The 23576-nt window shown below is 35.6% G+C and overlaps 1 protein-coding gene across 1 annotated transcript; it reads left to right on the forward strand.

The window, feature by feature from the left end:
- Window positions 1-20221: 20221 nt before the first annotated feature.
- Window positions 20222-22755, forward strand: SLITRK6 (SLIT and NTRK like family member 6; the record flags this gene model as incomplete). The annotated part of the gene is made up of 1 exon (XM_084226947.1): window positions 20222-22755. Exon 1 carries the CDS (start codon window positions 20233-20235, stop codon window positions 22753-22755), a length of 2523 nt encoding a protein of 840 aa, XP_084083073.1. The 5' UTR covers window positions 20222-20232.
- Between the last annotated feature and the right edge of the window lie 821 nt (window positions 22756-23576).

The following is a 23576-nucleotide window of genomic DNA, read 5'->3' on the forward strand; positions in this document are numbered from 1 at the left end:
AAAGCATGGAAGCATGAATCTGAAGGAATTGCACAAAACCATTTTCTACAAAAAAAAGTTGATTGAATATAGTAAACTAGGAGGAAATAAGCTAAAATCAATAATTATTTTATTTCTCAGGTGTGCTGGGGTTCTTTTCCTCTGAAGAGATGATTGAGAAACGACATGACCACTAGAGGGCAGAGACGGATAACTTTTTGAATAGATTAACCGTAATTCCTTCTGCAAGAGCTATTTCTGTGGCAAGTTAGTAATTTTGGACTGCAAATGAACTCCTGAGCTAGCTACTGACTAGAAAGGAACGAAAGACATATTTAAATTCCAACAGTCATTTGAATACCATTAATTAAGGTATGTGAGTCAAAATAATTTAAAGAATTACTAGGGACATGATTTAAGATAATTGCAAAATTACAGATGAGACATGCAATCAGTAATGGAACAAGATGGTGGGAGGAAAATATATGAGCATGATAAAGCAATTGTGAAAAGAAAAAGTTATGCCAACTGGGGAAAAGATAAAGTAGTATTTCCATTAGTCCTGAGGGTGGGGAAAAAAATTGATGCAGATTGCTATGTTTACTGAAAGAAAATACAGTATTGAAAATCTATATATGGCTTATTTATAGCTTTTTAGCATAACATATTCATGCTAACTACTTTTATATAGCATATACTGCCAAATAACTTAAATACATACAAATATATAAATATATGTGCAAATGCTTAACATTGTGTCTTGTTGAGTTCATCAAATTTTATCACATACTACATTGAAAAGAATGTAGTCTTTTAATCACATTTAAACATGCACTTAATTACTTTATATTAGCTTATAGATGTCTTCATAAAATGTCTGTAAAAATAAGGTGACAATGCTAATAGGCATTTTGTAATTGTAAAAGTAAGTAATAACAGTAAAAGTGTGAATTTTCTTTATCACTATAATAGTTAAGCAGTTTTTTCCTGGCTGAAATTCAGTTCAGTGTTTAAAAACATTAAAATGTATTTTCTTGACACATTTCAATATTCAGTGGAGAGCTGTGATTCAGTTTAGTTACCTGAACACAAACTGTTAATGTTTTATGAGACAACTTAGCCTGTTGGAATAATTCAGAAGGGTTTTACAGTTGTGATGGTCAAATTATAGGAGAGTTGCAGCTTTTGGAAAGCGTCAAAGCTTCCTTGTGGAGCCCAGAAAGGATATACTGGATAGACATGAATTAATGCAATCAACAGGACCAGCTGTGATGTTACACTGGTCTGGTGTTACACTCGAAGTCTGGCTTACAGAGAAGGAGGAAGCACACCTTTCAGTTAAGTACAATCAAGAATTTATTGTTAATATAAATAAGATTTTAAGAGTCTAATCAGTTTTATTCTGCATGTAATTGTTGTGGAAGAATAAGAAATATTGATGCAGTTAAACTGTTGCACACAACTTCTTTTATACCCCTCTTCCTGCTCTTGTACTCACCCTTCCTGGGATCCTTAGAGTCCTGAGGCTGGTCATTTAGGTTGCATTTGCAAGGGTATTGCCATCTTCAGCCTCTGGAGTTCTTTGTGAAGAAAGGTATGACCTTCATGTTGATGGCTCCTTATTCCTTCCTCTAGGATTCAGTTAGGATTATTCTTGCATGCTTGCAAATGCACTTTGCTCTTTTCTCACTGGTTTGCACATCTGAATTGCAACCAATGGTACTATGGACAGTGCCTTTTACCTATCTTTGATATTATTGCTTTGTTCTCTTGGTTAGTTTCAAACCCATCTTTTGCCAGCTGGCTGAATGGCGTGATGGCATCTGCTGGGAAGCAGAAGGAATGAGTCTGCTACCCAGGAGAAGGAGCATGGAGCCAAGATAAACCCAGTGCAAACCCTGCCCTTACTGAGGAGTTGCAGCCCCACAGCAGAAAAACAGGGTGACCAAGGCAAGGCTTGTGTCAGAAACAGGTCTCCCTGACAAAGACCCTTAGACAAACACAGCATGAAGTCAACCAAAGACCTCCATCAGCAAGTCAGAAATATCAGGGGACAAAGCTGGTGAGAGGCAATGGATGCCCAGGTCTAAACTGAAAAACAGCTTCTGGGTCCATTGTCAGGGTTTTCCAGGTAAGGCTGGACCAACCCACTGAAGCTTAATGGTGCCCTCAAAGCCCTGACACTAGAATGAAAACTGTAAATCAATGTGAGAAGATAAATTATGATATCTGCAATATTTCTAGGGTGAAAATATCCTTTAGAAAAATATATATGTGCTGCTATAATATTTTAAATCAGACAAGATGAATTCATGGAGGCTGACTAATTTGAAAGATTCTGCCTCTGTTTATCATTTTCCTGAAAATCTTTTTTTTTTTTTTTTTTTTTTTACATATTGAGCAAATAGTTTTCAAGGTAAGACTGAAAGACATCATGATGTCCTCAAGATCATCACCTGGTAGCCATACTGTAGGATGAGTAAATTGAGATCTCTGATGTGCTTATTATGATTCTGAATGCTTTTCCCAGAAGTAGAAGCAGAGAAGGAGAAAAATATGTGGTTTGAATTAAGATACTCAGCTACTACATCATGAATAGGATCATTCTATAGTCAAGATAAAAAAGACAATTCTTGGGGACTCAAAGTTCTGAAACCCTAAGGAAAAAAAAAAGTAGAGTCATGAGGAAAACAAATATCTTAGGATAGACAACATCTGATTAAATATCTCCCATGTGTTTTAGTCTGAGAACACCCAGCTCATCTAAAAGAACAAGAATTATTTTCTGTTCACCCACATCATAAATTGGATAAGTACAAGTTCATTAATGGAAATAAAATAATCCTTCTTCATATATGATGGCATCTCTTTATGTAAGGTTTTGGCTTTTAAGTACTTTAATATGTGCATAGATTATTACAACAAATTAAAATATGCAATGTCATTGATTCGTTTCTAGAAAATATAAGAAAATATACACAACAGTCATCTAAAAGAAAGGAAAAGGGATGGAAAATTCTTGTTGAATTACCCCGAGCTCAGATTATTCAGTATGCTAGTATAGCATATGAGTAAAATGGGATATTTAAAATAAAGAAATAACATTTAAACTATAATGTAGTCTACAGTTATATTTACCTGGTACTGTTATTTATAATAGTAAAAGAGAAGGTCTAGCAGGTCATCAAGGACTAATAACTCAAAAAAGTTTGAAACCATTTAAAATATAATGAAATAAAAACAGTTTGAAAAATTTTAAATAAAGAAAATTATAAGCTTGTCTTTCTTACTGGACAGTAAAAATTTAATTGAAAGGTTATAACTCTGAACTTTGTATTTAAACAGCCAAGTTTTATCACTTTTTCTGTTGCAGTATTACAGCATGTCCTTTGCCAGCTTTTCACAACATTTCAGTGATTTAAGACATCATAGCTATTTAAAAGTAGATAATGATGGTTTATCTTTCAAGGCCAGGTTGGATGGGACATTAAACAACCTGTTCAACTGGAAGGTGTCCCTGCTTAGAGCAGAGGGGTGGAACTAGATGATTTTTAATGTCTCTTCCAACTAAAACCATTCTATGATTCTATGAAACTTTCCCATAATTAGTGTTTTATCATGTTTCATAGATTATTGTTATATTGAAAGAATAAAAAACATTAATTTGTGAGATATCACAGTTTAGGATGAAGTAGTGTTTAAGGATATAAATTTCCCACTCTTAAGGTAGGTTGAGCTTTGAAATCAAACATCTACTTGCTATGGAAGAGATGCTGACGCCTGAAAAGTACTTCATGCCAGGGGTCATCAGCTTTCAATTTACACACTCACATGCTTATTGCTTTTGGGATAGCTAATAATTAAGATGTTAACAGAATTGATTCCAGATGACCTTTATGACTTCTTTTCTCTTGGGGTTTGCATGACAGGGTAGACTACTGCTTTTACAGCAATACACTTCTTCAGTTAGCTGTTGGGACTTTGTCAAAAGTCAGGATTTGACACTGATTGTGACAGGAAACATATAGATGCAAAAGAAGCTGTTCCAAAGACCTTGCAGGTATAATGAGGGAAGGAAAACCTGCTATTGCTCAGCAATGTATAAACCAAATAGGTTGTCTAAATATATTACTTCATTACTTATTGCTCTTCCGAGTATTTCAAGTGCTATTTTCATCAGTTTTTATATTATTTTTGAACTTTAATAGAGTTATGCTTTTTTCTCCGATGATACTTTTCCCCCTAATCATTTGAAATCTAGATTAATCAATAGAGGGAATAAATAATGGTTTTCTAAGTGATTAAATTACAACAGTGTTAACTACATATGGACTGTGAACAGTCTGAAGGCTGGAGAAGTTTGTACATACTTTTAAATGTACCTGAAATAAAATACCTTAGATTCATGGGGCTAAAACTAGAAAACTAGTAAAACCAGAAGATCTTAGTTTAGTGGATTGCAGTTCTCAACAAGAGGAAAAAATTTGCACTTCCAGTAAGTTAAAAATACAGTTTGAATTAGTAAAAATGACCTCAATGTTTTGAAATCAATACAAAAAGACTCCTACAATTTTCAGACTGATGGCATTTTATTTGAGATGTACTACCAGGAGAGGGTGGTGTTGGGCTATAAATCTGAGGCATTCCTGCCTACCTTCACTGAAAGTTCTGTTTTCAATTGAGTTTAGGTAAATTATTTTTCATAAGAAATTTTCCATTTTGACAAATAGTTCAAAGAAGACCAGGACATTTTAAGACTTTCAAATATACCTTATATGCTCTCTGATACTTTCAGAATGAAGAGAGAATGAAAATATTTCTCTGTTGAATTTCCACTCTTCCAACCCCAAAGACAAATATTTGAAAATGAGTCATAATAATATGATTGTATGTTATCACTATATCAATAGTATGTTATCTATGTGTATGTATATTAAAAAAGGAAATATAATGAGTACCATGGCTTTAAAAAATCATCTAAGTTCTTCTTATAATCTTTTTTATTTTCCTGTTAAATTATTTTCACTGAAGCTCTTATTCAGTTACAAAGGAATTGCAGATTATGAATGACAAGTGCGATTTTCTGTGGCAGTGTGCAAAATATGATACAAAATAAATCATAACAAATTTGTCATATAAATTGCAAAATATGAAAGCAGTAATATTGCTGTAGCTTCTATCAGCTCCCTGTTCTTTACTTGATAAAACAGTCTGTATAGTGGAATTGTGTTTACATCCAGGAGATACTTTTGCTTCGTGCCACCACCTGGCTCTCAAGTCAACCATACTGCAACTTAGTTCCAGCAGCTTCATGCTGCGGATCTGCCATCGTGCCATCAGACTTCTGCAGCTTGATCAGTGTCCTTTTTGCTAATGAACAGATTGCTGCAGAATTTACATTTGTATCTTACTGATCTGTACTTTGAAACTGCTCCTTCATGTGTTATCTCTATGATGCAGGGTAATAACTACAAATGGATGAAGAAAGCAAGTTTTACATACTATGAGAATCCCTTAATATTCAGAACATTGGGTATCAATGATTTGCTGTTTTTTTTTTTCCTTCCACTGTAGGTCAAGTGTCAGGGAATAAAAGATGAAAAAGAAATTAAAATTGCAAGCTAGTACTGGGAAAGGAGCGAGCATGTTCAATGGTAACATATTACTTAACACTCCTTGGCCAATTCTTCTTTATAAACAATTTTCTATTCAAAAAATCCCAATATATGGATTTATTTCCAGTAACTCTGTAGGGTCAACAAAAGCTTTGGTAGAAATCAATGGGTGTTTTTCCTGTTTACCTCAGCATTAGTCTTAATGAGGTTTTAGCAGTTAAATCTCAATCAGTGTCACCTGGGTAAAAGTGGCACAGCTGGACTGCAACAAGACAACATATAGTTAATACACTCTTTATCTTTGCAATCATATGAGCACATCTATGCAGGCAATACTCCCTCTACATATAATTTTAATTACTCGTGTTGCATTGTTTTGATCTGCAGACAAAAGTTCAAATTCAGACACTCGTTATTTATTATCATTTATTTGCTATCTTTATAAATAAGAAATGAGCACATTAATGTTCAAGCTCTTGAACAGTTGATACTTCCACAATTAAAAAAAGATGCATGTAAAAGCTTGCAGCTAGGAAATGCAATTCATATTTATAGGAAATGAAAGAATCAGCATAATGCCGACAGTGTCAAAAGAATTTAAAAAGTTGACCGAAACATAAAAATAGCTAACGTAAAAGTTTGAAAACAAAATGTGGCAGCATTGCTAGTATAGAAAAATACACTGTATTTTTCCAATAAAGAACCAATAGAGATTCACTGTTTCTAACTGTGTTGTTTAAATAGAATAGTGTAGTGCATTTTAATTAAATAAATAAATAAAATTAAATAATAAAATTTATTAAATAAATTAAATAAATATATTTGTTTGAGCTTCAGTGATTTGTTTGAGCTTTAGTGATTATTCAAAGAATAATCTGTGTTTATGCTGCCTGGTTGCAAAAGATGATCCATACATTGATAACCAATGTACTGGCATCAATCCCTTGAATTTCAATGCTTGCTTGTTTTGTGGTTTAGAAAATACAATTACTTGAGTATTTTAGAATTAGAACTGAATTTTAGGCAGAAGACCTGTGATCTTCAAATTAGGTTCTATAAATGCTTATTCTTTGGTCCATGTTTTAGCTGGAAGTTCACTCAAAGTGCCCAGTGTTTTGAAAGTTACATCTTTTGATAATTGAAATACTTTCTTTAAGATGGCTTGAGTAATAAAAGTACATTTCCAAAATGATATACTGAATGTCACAGAAGTGCAGTTAGCTTTTTAAAAGAGCATAAACCAATGTTTAAGTGGATTTGGTCATCTGTTTTGCACCCTTTTTTTACTGGCTTTGACCGGAATGGAGATAATTTTTTCACAGTAGCTAGTACAGCCTGTGTTTTGAATTTGTGCTGGAAACAGTGCTGATAACAGTGCTGTTTCCATTATTGCTGAGCAGTACTTACACAGAGCCAAGGCCTTTTCTGCTTCTCACATCACTGCAACATCTAGAAGTCTGTGGGTGCACGAGAAACTGGGAGGGAGCACAGCCAGGAAAGCTGACCCAACCTCTCCAAAGTCATACTCCATACCATACAGCGCCAAGCTGGAAGATATAACCAAAGGCAAGGTTGGCCAGCGGGGCCCTCTGCTCAGGGACCAGCTGTGCATCAGCTGGTAGGTGGTGAGCAGTGGTTTTCATTAGCATAACTTGTCTTCCTTGAGGTTTATTTGTTTTCCTTATTAATTTTTGTTTTCATTAAAATGTACTGTTGTTATCATTATTATTATTATCATCATTATTATTGCTGTTGCTATTATTATTTATAACTGTATACTTCATTTTAGTAATTAAACCATTTTCTCAGCCCACAGTACTTCTCACTTTAATCTTTCCAATTTTCTCCCCCCCATCCTTCCTGTTGGAACAAGGAATGAGCAAGTGGCTGGTGTAGTGCTTAGTTTCTGGGTGGTGTCAAAACAGATTGGAACAAGAAATATCAAGTAAAAGAGAATTAATGGCCCATATTTTCATCCTAAAAAGGCACCTTTCAAAACTGGATTAGGTCATCTTTTTAAATTGCAACAGAATCTGCTTTACTCCAGACAATGAATAAATATTACAAATTAATCAAAGATTGGTCTAGAAGCCTGTAAGTTTGAATAAAAATATATTTAAAAAGGAACATGTAGTTATAATAGTTGTCATTAAATGAGCTTCTTAATATACTGGGATTCCTCTAAGCTAACATCACAGGACTTGTTTAGTATGAATTGTGTTACTTTAACAAGGTATTGAAGAGATTTTGCACTATATTTTAAGATAATTAAAGTATTATTTACATTTCTCTCCCCAGTAAAAACAATACCATGGTACATGACTTTGAACAAAACCAATTACATGCTAACTATAATGTTTTGAGATATCATAATCCAGTTCTGAGAATCGTTTTAAAGTGATGTGGCATAAAATTCTGAACCTAACAGAATTTGGATTTCCAAAGCATTTCACAGAATCACAGAACCACCAAAGCTGGCAGGGATCTGCTCAGATAATCAAGTCCACCCTCTGTGGCTCAGGCAGGGTCAGCTACAGCAGCATGACCAGGAACAGGTCCAATCAGGACTTGTGCATCTCTTAGAGATGGAGACCCTACAACCCATCTCTGCAACCTGATTCATGATTTGAAGTCATTGCAACATCGAGGTGTCAATTTTGTTCATAGTAAGCCTCTGAAAGATGTAAAATGTCAATGAAAAAAAACAAGTTCAGCTTTGGCAAAAATATGGCCATCATTTACACAGAAAAAACTCCAAGAAAGAAAAATATTTTCAGTGATACATATAGATATTTATTTTTCTAACTGAGACAGATTATGTGCAACAAAGAGCAGCACTCTCTAAATTGAAAAATATGGTTCATTCTGAAACCCCTTTTCCTATTATTCCAAAACAAATTTGACTACAACCTGAAAACAGAGGGGGAGAAATAATTCATACTTATTCAGCCAGGTTACTCTGCTCATTGTATTAATTCACTATTCACATTCTTAGTTATTAATTGGACTGAGATAGTGATTACCATGCTGTAAGGGATGGTCATAAAAAAAATCTATCCCTGATGTCATGCAGAATGCCAGTCCCAGCTACTGACTCAGTAGCTGTCCTATGGAGAAGCTCACTCCTGCTGATGGTCTGTGACTCAGTGAAATCCATATGGCTTTCACAGGTGCCAGTACTTGGTCAGTTGTTACATCTTTCAATCAGATAAAGATTTATGGAAAACTCAGAAAATTTGTTCAGAAATTGTCCTTAGTATGTGCTCTAGACAAAGCTGCTTTGTCTAAAAAATTCCACATAAAAATGAGGCCAATTTGTTGCAAAGGTTTAGTATTCAGAAAGTACTTTATTCATAGGAAAGCTACATAGCAGGTAGAGTGTAGGGCAATAGATTTTTGAAAGCAGAAATAATGTATATAGTCCTGCCTTTTGTATCTCTTATTGTCATTGAAAAAAAGTAAAGGTGTGCAACAACCTGATCACAGCTGGTGAGGTGAACTCTCTCAATACAGTCACTACTCTACCCTATTCTCATCTTCTTTAATAGAAGAAAGAACAGGAAGTTCACTCTTCCTGACCTACTTTCTGCATCTTTTTTCAGCAGACATATTCCTGCTCCTGTCCTCATTCCTCACCCCTGAGGACACTAAATTGAGTTTTTCTTTCCTCAGCCTAAAGAGGATTTTCTTCCCTTTTACAGAAGATAAAATGTTTGGTTCTACTGTACCAATGTTCTTTTTGGTCCACATAGGAAATCCCAATATCTGAACCACAAACAACAGTCCAAGGTAAGATGCAGTGCACATGAATAAAAATTCCTATTCTTACCTCAAAAGTGAAAACTAAAGTTCATTTGGTCTGCATTAGCTGACTGCATAAAAACAAAGCAGGAGTCCACATCTGCCCAATAAAAAGTAATGCTAAATTAAGTTGTATAAGCCCATTCCTCTTTTGGAAAGAGAACCATATGAGTCTGAAGTCATGCCATCAAAATTACAATGCAAGTTAATGATATAACATGCTGAAGTGATTAAAATACACCTCTCCATGCATTTCAGCATTCTTATACACCTCAGGTATAAATGTTTTGAAGAGAAAAAATATCAGACATATCTTCTGAACAAAAGAGCTTAGTTATAATTATACACTTTCTTGAATAAATGGAAATTTGCTGTAAACTCCTAATTTATTTTTTTTTTAAATCTAGGAAACGGTATACTCCTTACTCTGTTGATTGTAATTTTTTCTACATAATGTTTTTATTTTTATAGTGACTAACATGAACCTTACATTTTTTAAAGTTGCTTTCTAAAAATAAATGGCTGTTTGAAAATAGAAGCCAAAAATGAGATCATTGGCAGATGTAGGTTTGTGTCTTCTTCCCACTTTGACAGAAGGTCTGAAAATGGGTTCTGTAACTAATAGATTGAATTTCTCTAATGTTCTCTATTTGCTCTGTGATAATAGTGTGAATGGGGACAAGGAGTAGGGCTACATGGCAGACTAGTAAACTAAGAAAATATACTTAAGGAGGTAACTGCATGTAACAGCATGGCTCTGTCACACCTCTTCTGAGTTGTATCTGCGTGCAAGTGCTTTCAGATTTTTACAGCTTGTGTACTTCCAATTAGAGACCAATATTCCTGCAGTCCTTACTCATCCATGCATCAACTGCACCAGAGAACAGTGAATTTACCAAAAAAAGGAGTTTGGGGTTGTTTTTCCAGTTCTACCACTTCCTGAGAAGTCTGACTTCATGGATATGGTGTAAAAGGGGAAATGGCCACTATGGATTTAGAGATAGGGAGCTTTATTGTACCTCTGTGTTGTGGGTTGGCCACCTTGGCAGTAAAGGACCACACAGCCTGCTCACCTCCAAGCCACAGAGGGATGGGGAAGAGAAGAGAAAGGGTGAAAGAGACACAAGAGAAGCACTCACAGTTCAATAAAGGAAGGAAAGAGAGAGGGAAAAGTATGTAAAAGTGATCACTCATCACCTCATTTGAGTAGGCCAGTGTCCATTCTCTCCCTAAACAACAGGTAGTTTCACAAAAACAGCTCTCCCCTTACTTTTTCTGGCTGAGCATCACACTACATGGCACGGTGTATCCTTTTGGTCAGGTTGGGGCAGCTGTCTTGGTTGTGTCCTTTCTCAATTTCTTTCCTACTCCCAACCTACCCATGGTGGGGCAGAGTTGGAAGAACAGGAAGTCTTTACACGGTACAAGTACTTCTCAAAAGTAGTAAAAAATGCTATCATGTTACTGCTTTAGTCACAAATCCCCAATATAACACTGCTGTGAATACCAACTCCACCCCAGACAGATCCAGCATACACTGGTACCTGCCAGCTTAAGATAGTTAAGTTCTAGAATCACAGTGAATTACAGTGACTTCCAGAGTAGTGTATCCCAAAGACTGGCATCTTGGGGCAGACAAGACAAATTAGCCTAAATAGGTCCATACATTAAAAAAAAACCAACAAAAAAAGACAATAGATCAATGAACCTGGACTTAATTAATGAACTTTCAGACTGAAAATTAGCTCACATCAGTCCTGTATTGGGAAGTCAGAGTCGTGAGAAGCATCTTGCCAGCTATCAAGATCCACTACTCTGTGGAACACTACCTATGGCTTTACAGATCCGGAGTGTTCTTTGACAGGTGGGCTCACTTGCTTCAGTTGCCATATGATGTATTCAAAGCTGGAGTTCAGGTGGCAGTGCCTTTTTAAAGGGTATACATTTTCAGTAAAAAAGATAAAATCTTTTTCAAAGCAGAACTTAAATACTAGTTCACTACTTCATTAAACTGGTGCTGGGTCTGTGAATCTTGCTGTGTATGTAGAACCTTCAAGAGAAAGAAATTGAATGCTATGGCTATTTGCAATCTAACTTGATTGGTTTCTGCAGACTTTAATCTTAAATTGTTATTCCAAGATACCTGATATAATCTATTTTAGCTGGATCTGGTGGAATAGCAGTAGCATGTAATGTGCAATTAGGTTAGGCACAAGCACACATTAACATGAATAGACTTAGGCATAGTCAGCATGTAGACACTCATTTGTGTTTAATAGGATACTAATGTTAAATATCAATGGATTATTCATAGGCAAAAGGAAAGAAAATTGTTTTACACAGCAGTTTCAATATTTCATGTTTTCTTACTCATGTTTATTGAAAAAGAATAAAAAAGGAGTTTTGTAACACCAAAAAAATAAATGTAAACATATGCAAATCATATAATATCCTCTGTTCTTACTATTGATTTCTACACACCCAGTGGTTATTTCTACTTCTCTTGCAGTACAGAAGAAAAAATATTCCATTACTAATTTCAAAAGATTTACACTAATTTTTTTATCTTTGGGCTTTGAGAGCTAATGGTACTGAAGTGATATTTTTTAAGTTTTATGAGGGCTAGGCAGTCAGCTACTCTCTCAGGCCTGAAAGTAGGAAATCTGACTATACTTCAATTGGAATATTCATACCTATAGTTTGAATTTGACTACTCAGAGGTGCAGAAGGTAATTAATTGGCTGACTGTAGCACGTTGTTTAAAAAAAAAAGTAAGTAAAAGATAAATAACATATGTAAACTTAAAAGTATTTTTTAAATGGATACTGACTGTAAGCCCAAAGTAATCAGAAAAGAAGTCAAAGTCCATAGAAGTGTAGGCAAATTCTATTGGTTTCACACTGGCATTTCTCTTGTACCTGGACAAAAGATACTTTATCCCATTCAGGTTCAAAGAAAGGTTTGAATGGCTATGTGGTAGTGGAGAAGATCACTTCAGTCTAAACCTACAGTAATTAAAGTCAACGGACAACAATGTTTCAGAAATGACTAAGAAAAAATTGACTTGTGCGATCTTTTTGTGCTATTAACACGCTACACAATGTCAAACCATGACTCAATTTTTTGTGTGTATGTTCTTGGGTCATTGGCAAACAAAATACATTTTGAAAAATATCCAACTTATTAATCATAACTGGAGATTGCAAGTACTCAGGTGACTTTTGTTTTCTACAAACCAGTCACCTCTAGGCATTTTTTTTTAATTGACATTCAAATATTGCCAAATTCCGGAGGAAAGGCAAGGAGAATCTGTCTGTTCCAAGAAGTTGATTCAGATCAAGAAATATTTCTCATTCCAATGCCAAAATTTATGAACAAGATGAACAATCTCAGAATTGAATAGGGGATTTCAACTTTGATAATCAACTCTTCTTACATTACGAAGAGCTGGAAGTTTTCTGAAAATGGGTTAAACAAACAAACAAAAACACCCCAAACAAACAAACAAACAAGAAATAAAGAAGATTCAAGACCTATTGCGCAGATACTGAAGAAGGAAACCACAAATTTCAGAAATGTTTGCACATTTACAGTGATCTGACTTACATAAAAAACCAGGATTAATGAAGAAGTATGCAAGGGAAAACACCTTGGTTTCATCTGTTTCCATTGCATCGTATTTTATTAAATGAATAAGAATCCAGTATTTTGTAAGGAATCATGCTCTTAAATGCAGCAGTATAAAATGCATTTTCACTCTAGTACAACATTTAAAGCACCATATGACTTTTTAACTTGAAAAATGAAATATAAAGAACATTAACTTCAATACACCTTTATTTGAAATAATTTTTTTCAGGAAATGTGATTTTTGCATGATGGTAAACACCAAAGTATACAATGTCACATATATGCAGGTGCAGCCTAGAAAGACAGCCATATCCTCAGCCACATAAAATGAGTGTCCAGCAGGATGAGGGAGGTGATTCTCAAGGTGGGTTTCCTTCCAACATAAGGAATCCATTCTATGATTCTATGATTTTAAGATTTGTTTACTTATATATTAAGTATACAAATATGAGTCTAAATTAATTTAGTTAGAAAATGAATAAGGGTAATAGAAATTTGTTTCTTTAACCTGACTGTTTCCTTACAAATTGAAGATTTTTTCAGCAGATTTTTCAGAGAATTGCCTCTCAATAAGGGTCATATAAAGATGAAACTAAATGCTTAGAGAGTAGCTGCTAGGCCTGTGTATCACTTGTAGAAGGGAATCCTTACCTTTCTTTACACAGTTGCAATGTGTTCATGACTAAAAAAAACCACAGAAACAGTGTGTTCAGACCAGAAGGTTTTGAGTAGGACCTATCCCAATATGTAAAAAGAGACATTAGTTCTGTGAGGGAAATAGGTGCTCTGTGTCTGAATTAAACAATATAGTAGGCACTATATAAGTTAGCTTCCATAATTATAGTACATTACATTATGGGGTTTTTTTTGTTTTGTTCTGTGTGTGTGTATGTGCATATGCCATGTTCTTAGTTAAGTCTTAGCCTTGGTGACAGTTCTTCCAAATACAATTTTAATTTATAATATATGCATGAGTTTTGAGTTCCTCAGCAGGTTCTCTCACATGTAAATAGTCAGATGCTACTTAGTGATTCCAGGAAAATGCTTTCTTTCAATATTGTATATTAATCTGTCAGACCTGTACTCATACAGAGTTCAGAGGGTTCATGTTGCAAGAAATGTAGGGGAAGGGGTGTTGATACAGACTTGAAACTTTTTCCAAGCAGGGAAGGATATGTTATTTACCTCCTACATCTTGTGCGCTACCAATGGCTCCTTGTGTGCATTTTGAGAAGTGACAATGAATTGTGAATGATGGGGAAGAAATAATTTCTGTCCATTGAAATAGCAAATGCAAACGCTTATTCCTCCTGTTATGTTTAAACAATGAAGTTACAAATGAACAAGTCACCATGAAAATTAACATTTTGAAGACTGATCTGCAAATCATATGCCTGCAGTAAAAGTACGTCTGACAGTTTTAGATTTTATACATCCAAGGTTCACAAAATTTAAAGTTGTCAATTGCAATTGAGCAATTGATGAAGACTTGAAGTACAGGGTACAAACCCTGTGTCAGTTCAACTGACGTGCAGATGCACTTGCGGAATCACATTCTTTATAATAATCTGCTTAACGATTCATAAAATTATGGTAGAAAAACAAACATTAGTCATTTTTATAAATTTGATAAATATGCCGTTTTTGAATCACAGATACTCTTGATAAACATTCTCAGTGGTTTTTAATTCTGTATGCTTAGGTTAGTAAACTGTCCTATTTTTAGCAATTGATTTCTGGAAATATTTTTGTGATCATGTTTTAGTCTTGTGGCTGTCAACTCAAAAGCAAATAATGATGTTGTTTTCTCTTTTAATGTGAATATCTATATTTAGAGATATTCTCTATCTCAAACAGCCAACTACAAGTGTTAACACTTGAAAAATGTTCAGTAAAAATAGAAATAATAGAACTTAAAATTAATAAATTCAAAACTAATAAAGAAAAGACTGGTTTATTTAGATGGCCACGGACAGCTGAGAACCTTTGAGCCTTAACAGTAAAATACCTGCAAATTGAGATTGAGTGACAAGCTTCATTAAAAATAGCAAATTGAAAAAAAAAAAAGTGATGGGTTGAAAAAAATGGAAACCAAATTGTTACAATTCCTCAGGAATATTTCCTCTTCTTTTTAATTTTTTCCCAAATTATATATAAAAATAAATAAATATATAAATATATAGACATATAAATTTTATAAATTTATATATAAAAGTTTATGTATATTTGTGTGAGCAAAAATATAGGAAAAGATCTTGATAGCCTTCAGCACATGGGAGAGTAAATTGCAATAGCCCTTTTGAGGTAATTGAGGCAACCTAGAGATCCATCAGTGCAAGAGAAATTCCTGGAATCTGACTGGTTGGAGGTAAATAGTCTGTATAATAATGCAGGGCACAGTAAAAACAAACCTGAAATGTTATGCTGTAGAGGGCAAATATGCTGGAGCACTACATCTATTGTTGCTCACAAAAGGTTTTGTGACTCTGCGGCAGTGGGATGAGCAAGGAAGTGGCATTTGTTGCTTATAAAACCATCCCATGCAGTGCAGGAGGGAAAAGGAAAACCCTCCTTGCATGGAATAAACATTTTCCTGTAGCTGTACTGTATCTGCTAATCACTTGTTTATGAGCACAAAGAAAATAATTCCTTAAGCATGATACGTGCCTTTAAAAATGCCCTCCCCCGAACCAGACCGTTTTTTATCAAAGCAGTATTTCATGGGAATACATGCAATCTCACATGGACAGATACCAACACTGTGCTGACATGTGTAAAACAGGCAATTACAATCAACCCAGTCTTCTTCCTACAGAGCAGGATGGGCAGTTTTAGAAAGGGCTGACGGCAATCATTAGGAAGCATAAGCACTAATATTCTATAATTTCATTTTTCCAAAATAAAATATGTGCAACTGTGCATGCTCACCCCTACCCCATTCACACTGAGGGGACTGGATTGAGAGCTTTACAGTCTCATTTATCTATTTGATAATTCTACACTTCAATGTGATAGACATATTTTCCAGAGGACAAAGTTTCCCTTGTGGTGTGTTTTGTGGAATATATTTGGGCTGGAATGCTTTCGGGTTTCTAAAGCAAGCATTTGCAGATACAAACTAAATGCAAGGGCTGCCCAAGAGAACAAACTGCAAGAGCTGCAGTGGATGTTTACTGTTTTTTTGCAAAATCGGGTATTAACAGCCCTTAAGCTATCTAGAAGGTATTTTAGCTGAATTTTACTTTCTGAGGCTCACTTAGATAAGGGGAAAAGGAGGTGAGAGAAATTGCAGGAGGAGGAGCTGATCTGTCTCAAGGTGGAGCTGTATCTTGTATTAAATGACATTGGCAGATTAAAGCTCTCTGGTGGGGAAGGGCTTAAAGGCTGAGTCAAAAGCCAAGAAGTCTCTTTATTTACGCCTACCTCCCAGCCCCTGGCAATCTGACTAATAACAAACTGAGCTAACAAGAAAGACTAGAAAGAACAGAGAGAACACAGGAGCAGCTTGCATCTAAAAATCTGACAAACCAAGTAATCAAGTCAAGCTCTGCTGAGCATCTTGTTTGTTTACTGCATCCAAATGCTTGCAAACAGTTAACTATATGCAGAAAAGTCAGCCTAGCTGTGAAGTATGCTGTGAATTTTAATTGAGGAAAAAGGACAACTGCTTACAGGATGGTCTGACGTGCACGGCTGCCTGGAAGATTTTTTCAATCGAATGCTTTGTACTTTGTCTTCTGAGCAAGGATTTTAACTTTATGGAGCTGTAGTATTACCGGAGCTTGCAGCAAAGGGAAACTCAGAAGAAAGTGTGCATTTTTCAGAGGGAAAAATAACATTGCATGGAAACAGCTGCTCCAACTGTGCATTACTGAGTGTACCAGGCAGTGTTGCTGCTGTACAGGTAAGAAAGACTCTAGTTAGTTAATTAGTTAAGCACATGAGTATTTCGTTTCTCAGTACAAGTTGCATTTATTTTTCTGCATGAATTTGTATAACTTTTATGTTAATTGATGGCAGTTTATACTGTATTTTGAACAGTTTGCAGGGACATTTATTCAAACTGATTACTGTGTAGAATATGTGCATTAAGGGAATGCTGTTCATGAACCTCTTGAGGGAGAGGAATGGTTGTTTGGCTTTATTTCAAATGTAAAAATGGTCTTAAATGCATCATCTGACTGTGATTCCCTTAAGAATTTAATAAAAAATCCCAAAGGCTTTTAGAAATTACAAATTCTTAGCTTGGGGGTTTGAAAATCATCAGCATAGTTTTTTTTTTTTTTTTTTTTTTTAATAGCTAAATTAAAACAACCAAACAAATAAATCCCCAAGCATAATGAAACAAGCTAGTTCAATGTTTTAAAACCAAATCAATTCTTACTTAGCAAGCATGAGATGCCTTTGCTGTAAGGTGACTACTTCTGGAAGTATTCAACTTTGCCTCATAGAAAGAACTGTGATATTTTTTAGTCTTTTAGAATTCCTACAGAGTTTAGTTACATGAAAGCAGATAAAAAAAACCTTAAGTTACCATTTGGAACTTGCTGAAAAACCTCACCACATGAAAAGATCAGTTTTTCAAGTCTTTCAAATTACATTTTGTTGGATTGTGAATTCCTTCAGTTAAATGTAAATCATCTGTTACATGAGACCAGTTTTTATTTTACAATAGTAGCCCACTTAGAACTTCATTGCATGTTTCTGCATGTTTAGAAAAAAAAATGGAGAAAAGAAAAATAATACAAATCTCCTATTAATTTTTATTGTGTGGATATATATATGTGTGTGTGAGAGAGTTCTGGCAGTGCTGCTTACAGAAGTATGACGATGATTAAAATGTGAATGTTTTCCAATTGGTTACAAATGTTGTTACTTTCATCTCTGAGAGGAGGGCTTTCATTTTAGTAACCTAATTTCTCAATATGCAATAGAATGCAACATGCCTTAAAGATTTCTTTTTTCATTTAATTTTGCTCAGGGACTCTATAAATGTTGTTTGAATTTGATGCGGATTGACGCTGGAATTTCTAATGAGAAATAGTGTACAGGAATAAAGTTGAATTAGTCATAGTGTAGGTTTGAAGCCGGCATCTGTGTCAAGAGCTTGTATTTTTTACCTTGGGTCACTGGAAAGGATAGTGATGCATGTAAAACAAGAATAAGTCTCTAGCATAATATGATCCTGGAATTATTCTGCATACTTTAAAATAACATCTTGACATGATGTGTCTTACCCAATACTTCTTGGGAAAACAGACTTAAAGACATATGTATTAATCATGAGTAGCTGGAGTTCAAGAAGGGTTATATGAGGCAACAAAATTATATTGCAACTACTAAAACAAAGATAAAAGCTTATATTTGTTTTTCTCACACTCTGCACTTACTACTTCTAAACTCATATTTCTACTCTCACTTATCAGAAGCTACTCATGGAGAAAAACAAAATTCACTGTGGGCACATTTGCTGTTGTTCTTTGTGTGTATGTGTGTGTGTTTAATACTCATGCCACAGCATTTAAGTGCTTGCATGTGTAAAGCTTTTGCAATCTGCTCTAAGGGAAGCCTTGAGAAATAGTGTTTCTAGAAACCAAGGTGCATGATATTCAAAGTATGCATTGATGAGATGCCAAATCATATGGCCACACTGTAAAAATGTTCATGCATGTAGTTGAATTGATCTTTGTAAAGCGTTCTAATCTTTCAGAAACTGGCACAGTTAGTTGTGTAGTGACATTCTGTACTTCATCTTTCAATAGCCTAGTTTGAAAGATTCTGACCTTTATTAGATGGATTACTTAAGAGTCTTGCTTTTTTAAGTTCTCAAATGTATAGCACACCCCATAAACATTCCTGGTTTTTAAATAATCTTTTGGATTTAAGGGATTTTTTTGTTATTATTTACCTTTTTTGAAATGTGGAAATACTTGACTAAAGATTATACACACTGATTTCCCTCTATCTTATATATCAAGAGTTACCACTGGTCTTGCTAATTAGGCAGCCTTGACAGAAAGAAACAGAGAATCTTCTAAAAGACTATAGGACAACTTAATTAAAGCCAATATTAAAGGACTGATTAAAACACCTAAATTTTACTTGCAACTCCATAGCTGCATTATAATGATGCATTTATCAAGTGTTTCAAAGTCTAAGATCAGACTGAAAGGTGACAATTATATTACATAACGTATTGTTGACACTGGTGATAATTTTTAATTTGTAAAGTGCCGTCAGGTCCATATACATTTCACTGTGGAAATTGATGATTATTATCATTGGGAGGAGTCTAATTAATCTCAAAAAAAGTTTGCCCTTGCTTGCTTGTTTTTTCTGGCATGCATTGCATTCTCAGTTCTCTTTTTTTTAACGTTAATTATGTATGCAAATTTTTTTGCATGTACATTACATGCAAACATTACACTACTGTGTGCTGTGGCCCCACTTTCACCCACAAGCTACAATATATGCATTAAAATTTAAGCAAAAAGAGATGATAGTTTTGTCTATGCCCTTTTCAGTTTGTGGGTACAAGGATTTCAGAGGAAATACCCTTTGATTTCCATACATAATGCAGAACTGTAGAGAGATTCCCTTTATCCTGAAAGAATGGGCTTTTGCTCACAACACATTACTGATCCAAACCAAATCTTATTTCTCTTCAGCAGCTGGGTAACATTAAGTTAATCTTAGCAAGGTACTCTTAAAATTTGCAGTGCTATGTAGTGACAGAAAGCAATGGTTCAAAATATTATATTAGCTTTGATATAAGTTGCTTGGGACAGTAAATTATTACTGTTTTCCACTGGCAGTCTATACAGTATATGAATAAAACCAACACACTCCCGATTACATCCTACTTTGGCTATCAGCATGACAGTACTGAAGATTTCCCCTTATGACTGTTGATTCATTCAGTACATTAAACTAAATTTATATTCTCTAATTAGAAAATAATTCAATTGTTTTGCATGATATGATAGTACTTGGAAGGAGAAGTAGCTCAGTGATGAGCATTAGGAATGTTTTTTTCTTGCTGTTATGCCAGGGAAAAGAAAAACAAGAAAAAAAAACCCAACAACAAAAGACAAAGCCCAAAACAACTCAAACAAACAAAACCCCCCCAAACAATCAACCCAAACCCTGTGAAATCATGACTCATTTATTTCTTTTTTTTTTTTTTTAATAGAATCTGCTGGACAAGATGAAGCCTTGGATTTTTGTTCTATGCTCAATTGTGGTTGCATCTGATCCTTTCCAGTCACAGCCTTCTTTTTCTTCTGTCAGAGGATCTTGTCAGAGTCTGTGTTCCTGTGAAGAAAAGGATGACACTATGATTATCAACTGTGACAAAAGAGACATCAAGATGATATCAGAAATAAACGTCCCACCATCTCGGCCTTTCCATCTTAATCTGTTAAACAATGGTCTGAGTATGTTACATGTGAATGATTTTGCTGGCCTTGTTAATGCTATTTCTCTGCATCTTGGTTTTAACAATATAGCAGATATTGAGCCTGGGGCTTTCAATGGTCTCAGCCTTCTTAAGCAACTTCATATCAATCACAATTCTTTGGAAACACTAAAAGAAGATACATTTAATGGATTGGAAAATTTGGAGTTTCTTCAAGCAGACAACAATTTCATCACAGTGATTGAAGCAAGTGCCTTTAGCAAGCTCAACAGGCTTAAAGTGCTTATTTTGAATGATAATGCCATCGAGTATCTTCCTCCAAACATATTTCGTTTTGTGCCATTGACCCATTTAGATCTGCGTGGAAACCAGTTACAGACACTGCCCTATGTTGGCTTTTTGGAACACATTGGAAGAATACTAGACCTTCAGTTGGAAGACAATAAATGGGCCTGTAACTGTGATTTGTTGCAGCTGAAGATATGGCTGGAAAACATGCCTCCTCAGTCCATAATAGGTGATGTTGTATGCAATAGCCCTTCAGTTATCAAAGGCAGCATATTAAGCCGGCTGAAAAAAGAATCCCTTTGTCCCACCCACCCTGTTAATGAACTTGAAGATCCTTCAGGGTCACTGCCCTTGGTTGTAACCACCTCTATCAATGATAACCATCTATCAACTAAGGTGATTCCTCTCCTGAAAGCTCCCACTAAAGAACCAAGTTTAGTGCTTCATACTTCCAAGCCTACTACATTTCCAGGAGTCTCTTGTCCTGTCCCTTGTCACTGCACCAGCCATATGCTCTCAGGAGTTCTTATGCACTGCCAGGAGCGAAATATTGAAAGCTTGTCTGATTTAGGACCCCCTCCTCCAAATCCTAAAAAGCTTATCCTAGCTGGAAACATTATTCAGACGCTATTGAAATCAGATCTTGTGGACTATGGGAGCCTGGAAATGCTTCACCTGGGGAACAATCGCATTGAGATCCTTGAGGAAGGTTCCTTTATGAATCTGACCAGACTACAGAAACTATATCTCAATGGCAATCATCTCACAAAGCTAAGTCAAAATCTCTTCCTTGGCCTTCAGCACCTTGAGTACTTGTACCTTGAATATAATGCCATCAAAGAAGTTTTGCCAGGGACATTTAATGCAATGCCAAAACTGAAAGTTCTCTACCTAAATAACAACCTTCTGCAGGCTTTGCCACCCCATATCTTTTCAGGTGTTCCCCTCACCAGACTAAATCTGAAAACAAACCAATTTGCTCATTTGCCTGTGAGCAATGTCTTGGATGAACTGGATATGCTGGTACAAATTGAACTTGAAGACAACCCTTGGGACTGTACTTGTGATTCAGTTGGACTGCAAAAATGGATACAAAAATTGAGTAAGAATACCATGATGGGTGATATTTTTTGTAAATCTCCCGGGCACTTAGCAAAAAAAGAATTGAAATCCCTAAAGAGTGAAGTCTTGTGTCCAGGTTTAATAAACAGCCCTGCCCTACCAACCCACGCCAGTTTTGTAGTTGTGACAACTTCCTCTCCTACTGCCAGCACCGCAGACACCATCCTGCGGTCCCTTACAGATGCTGTCCCACTTTCTGTTCTAATATTAGGACTGCTCATTGTGTTTATAACTATTGTATTTTGTGCAGCAGGAATAGTTGTTCTTGTTCTGCACCGGCGCCGGAGATGCAAAAAGAAGCAAGCGGACGAACAAGTGAGGGACAGCAGCCCTGTTCACCTCCAGTACAGCATGTACGGGCACAAGACAACGCACCACACCACGGAGCGCCCAGCCGCCACTCTCTACGAGCAGCGAATAGTCACCCCCATGGTTCAGGTGTACCACAGCCCATCCTTCAGCCCCAAGCATACCGAGCTGCAGCAGGAGGAGGGAAGTGAGAAGGAAGCGAATGATTCCAAATATCTTCGCCGGAGTCTCCTGGAAAGAGAGAACAGTTCGCCGCTTACCGGTCCAAATGTCAAATACAAGGCTACAGATCAATCTGCTGAATTTCTGTCTTTTCAGGATGCTAGCTGCTTGTATAGAAACATTCTTGAAAAAGAGAGAGAGCTGCAGCAACTAGGGATCACAGAATACCTAAGAAAAAATATTGTCCAGCTCCAGCCTGACATGGAAGTTCGTTATCCTGGAACACATGAAGAGTTGAAGCTAATGGAGACACTCATGTACTCCAGGCCAAGAAAGGTTTTTCTAGAACAAACTAAAAATGAGTATTTTGAGCTCAAAGCTAATTTACATGCTGAGCCTGACTATCTGGAAGTCCTGGAGCAGCAAACGTGAAGTGATAATACATTGGGCTGGGGCCAAATTTCTGTGATTTTATTTAAGGTGAAATCATTGTAAATAAAAGTGCCTTATAAAAACATGTCAACAGTCAGAATTTAAGCACAGCAGTAATCCTAGCAAAGAAAAACTCAGGGATCACTGTGGGAAGCCATGGGGTTGTGAGCAGACAATATGTCACACCCCAAGTTAAGCAAGAATTTAGTGTGACTGAACTGTGGGAGGAAGATTGCTTATTGCACTATTCCTCATCATTTTGAAAAGGTGTGTATGCCGCTCTCCATTTTCTGTTCTGTTTCCAACCTATGGAAAAAAAAAATTCATTACCTTTACCCCTTCTTTTTTCCCTCCATTTAATTAGATTCCTTTAAAAAACAAAAAGACCAAAACAAAAAAAAAAAAAAAAGAAAACTCCAACGCCTGTGTTTGTATTTATAACCTTAGAGTGTATATGTTAGGTTAGTACATGCACTGCATACATGACCACTGTCTACAACTACACCTTACATACCTTTACAATAAATATGAAAGGAGTTGAAAAGTTGTCATACTAAATGTCAATTAAAAAGGAAAACAGACAAAATATTTTTGTGTATTCACCCAGAGCCTGCAAATATTTAAGTATTCTACACAGAACTTCATGTGAATTCTGTATCAGTATGTGGAAGGAAAAATATGCATCTATGTTTACCCAACATCTTCAACAGAGGAAACTGCAAGCCTTTTGCTACTTTCCCTATCTGATAGCTTTACCTAAGTTTGGACAATCTTTTCTTGAGCTGCTGCTATAAGATATTGTGCATCACTGGTGTTTCAAC

The sequence above is a fragment of the Fringilla coelebs genome (genome assembly GCF_963513975.1).
Source record: "Fringilla coelebs genome assembly, chromosome: 2".
NCBI lineage: Eukaryota > Metazoa > Chordata > Aves > Passeriformes > Fringillidae > Fringilla > Fringilla coelebs.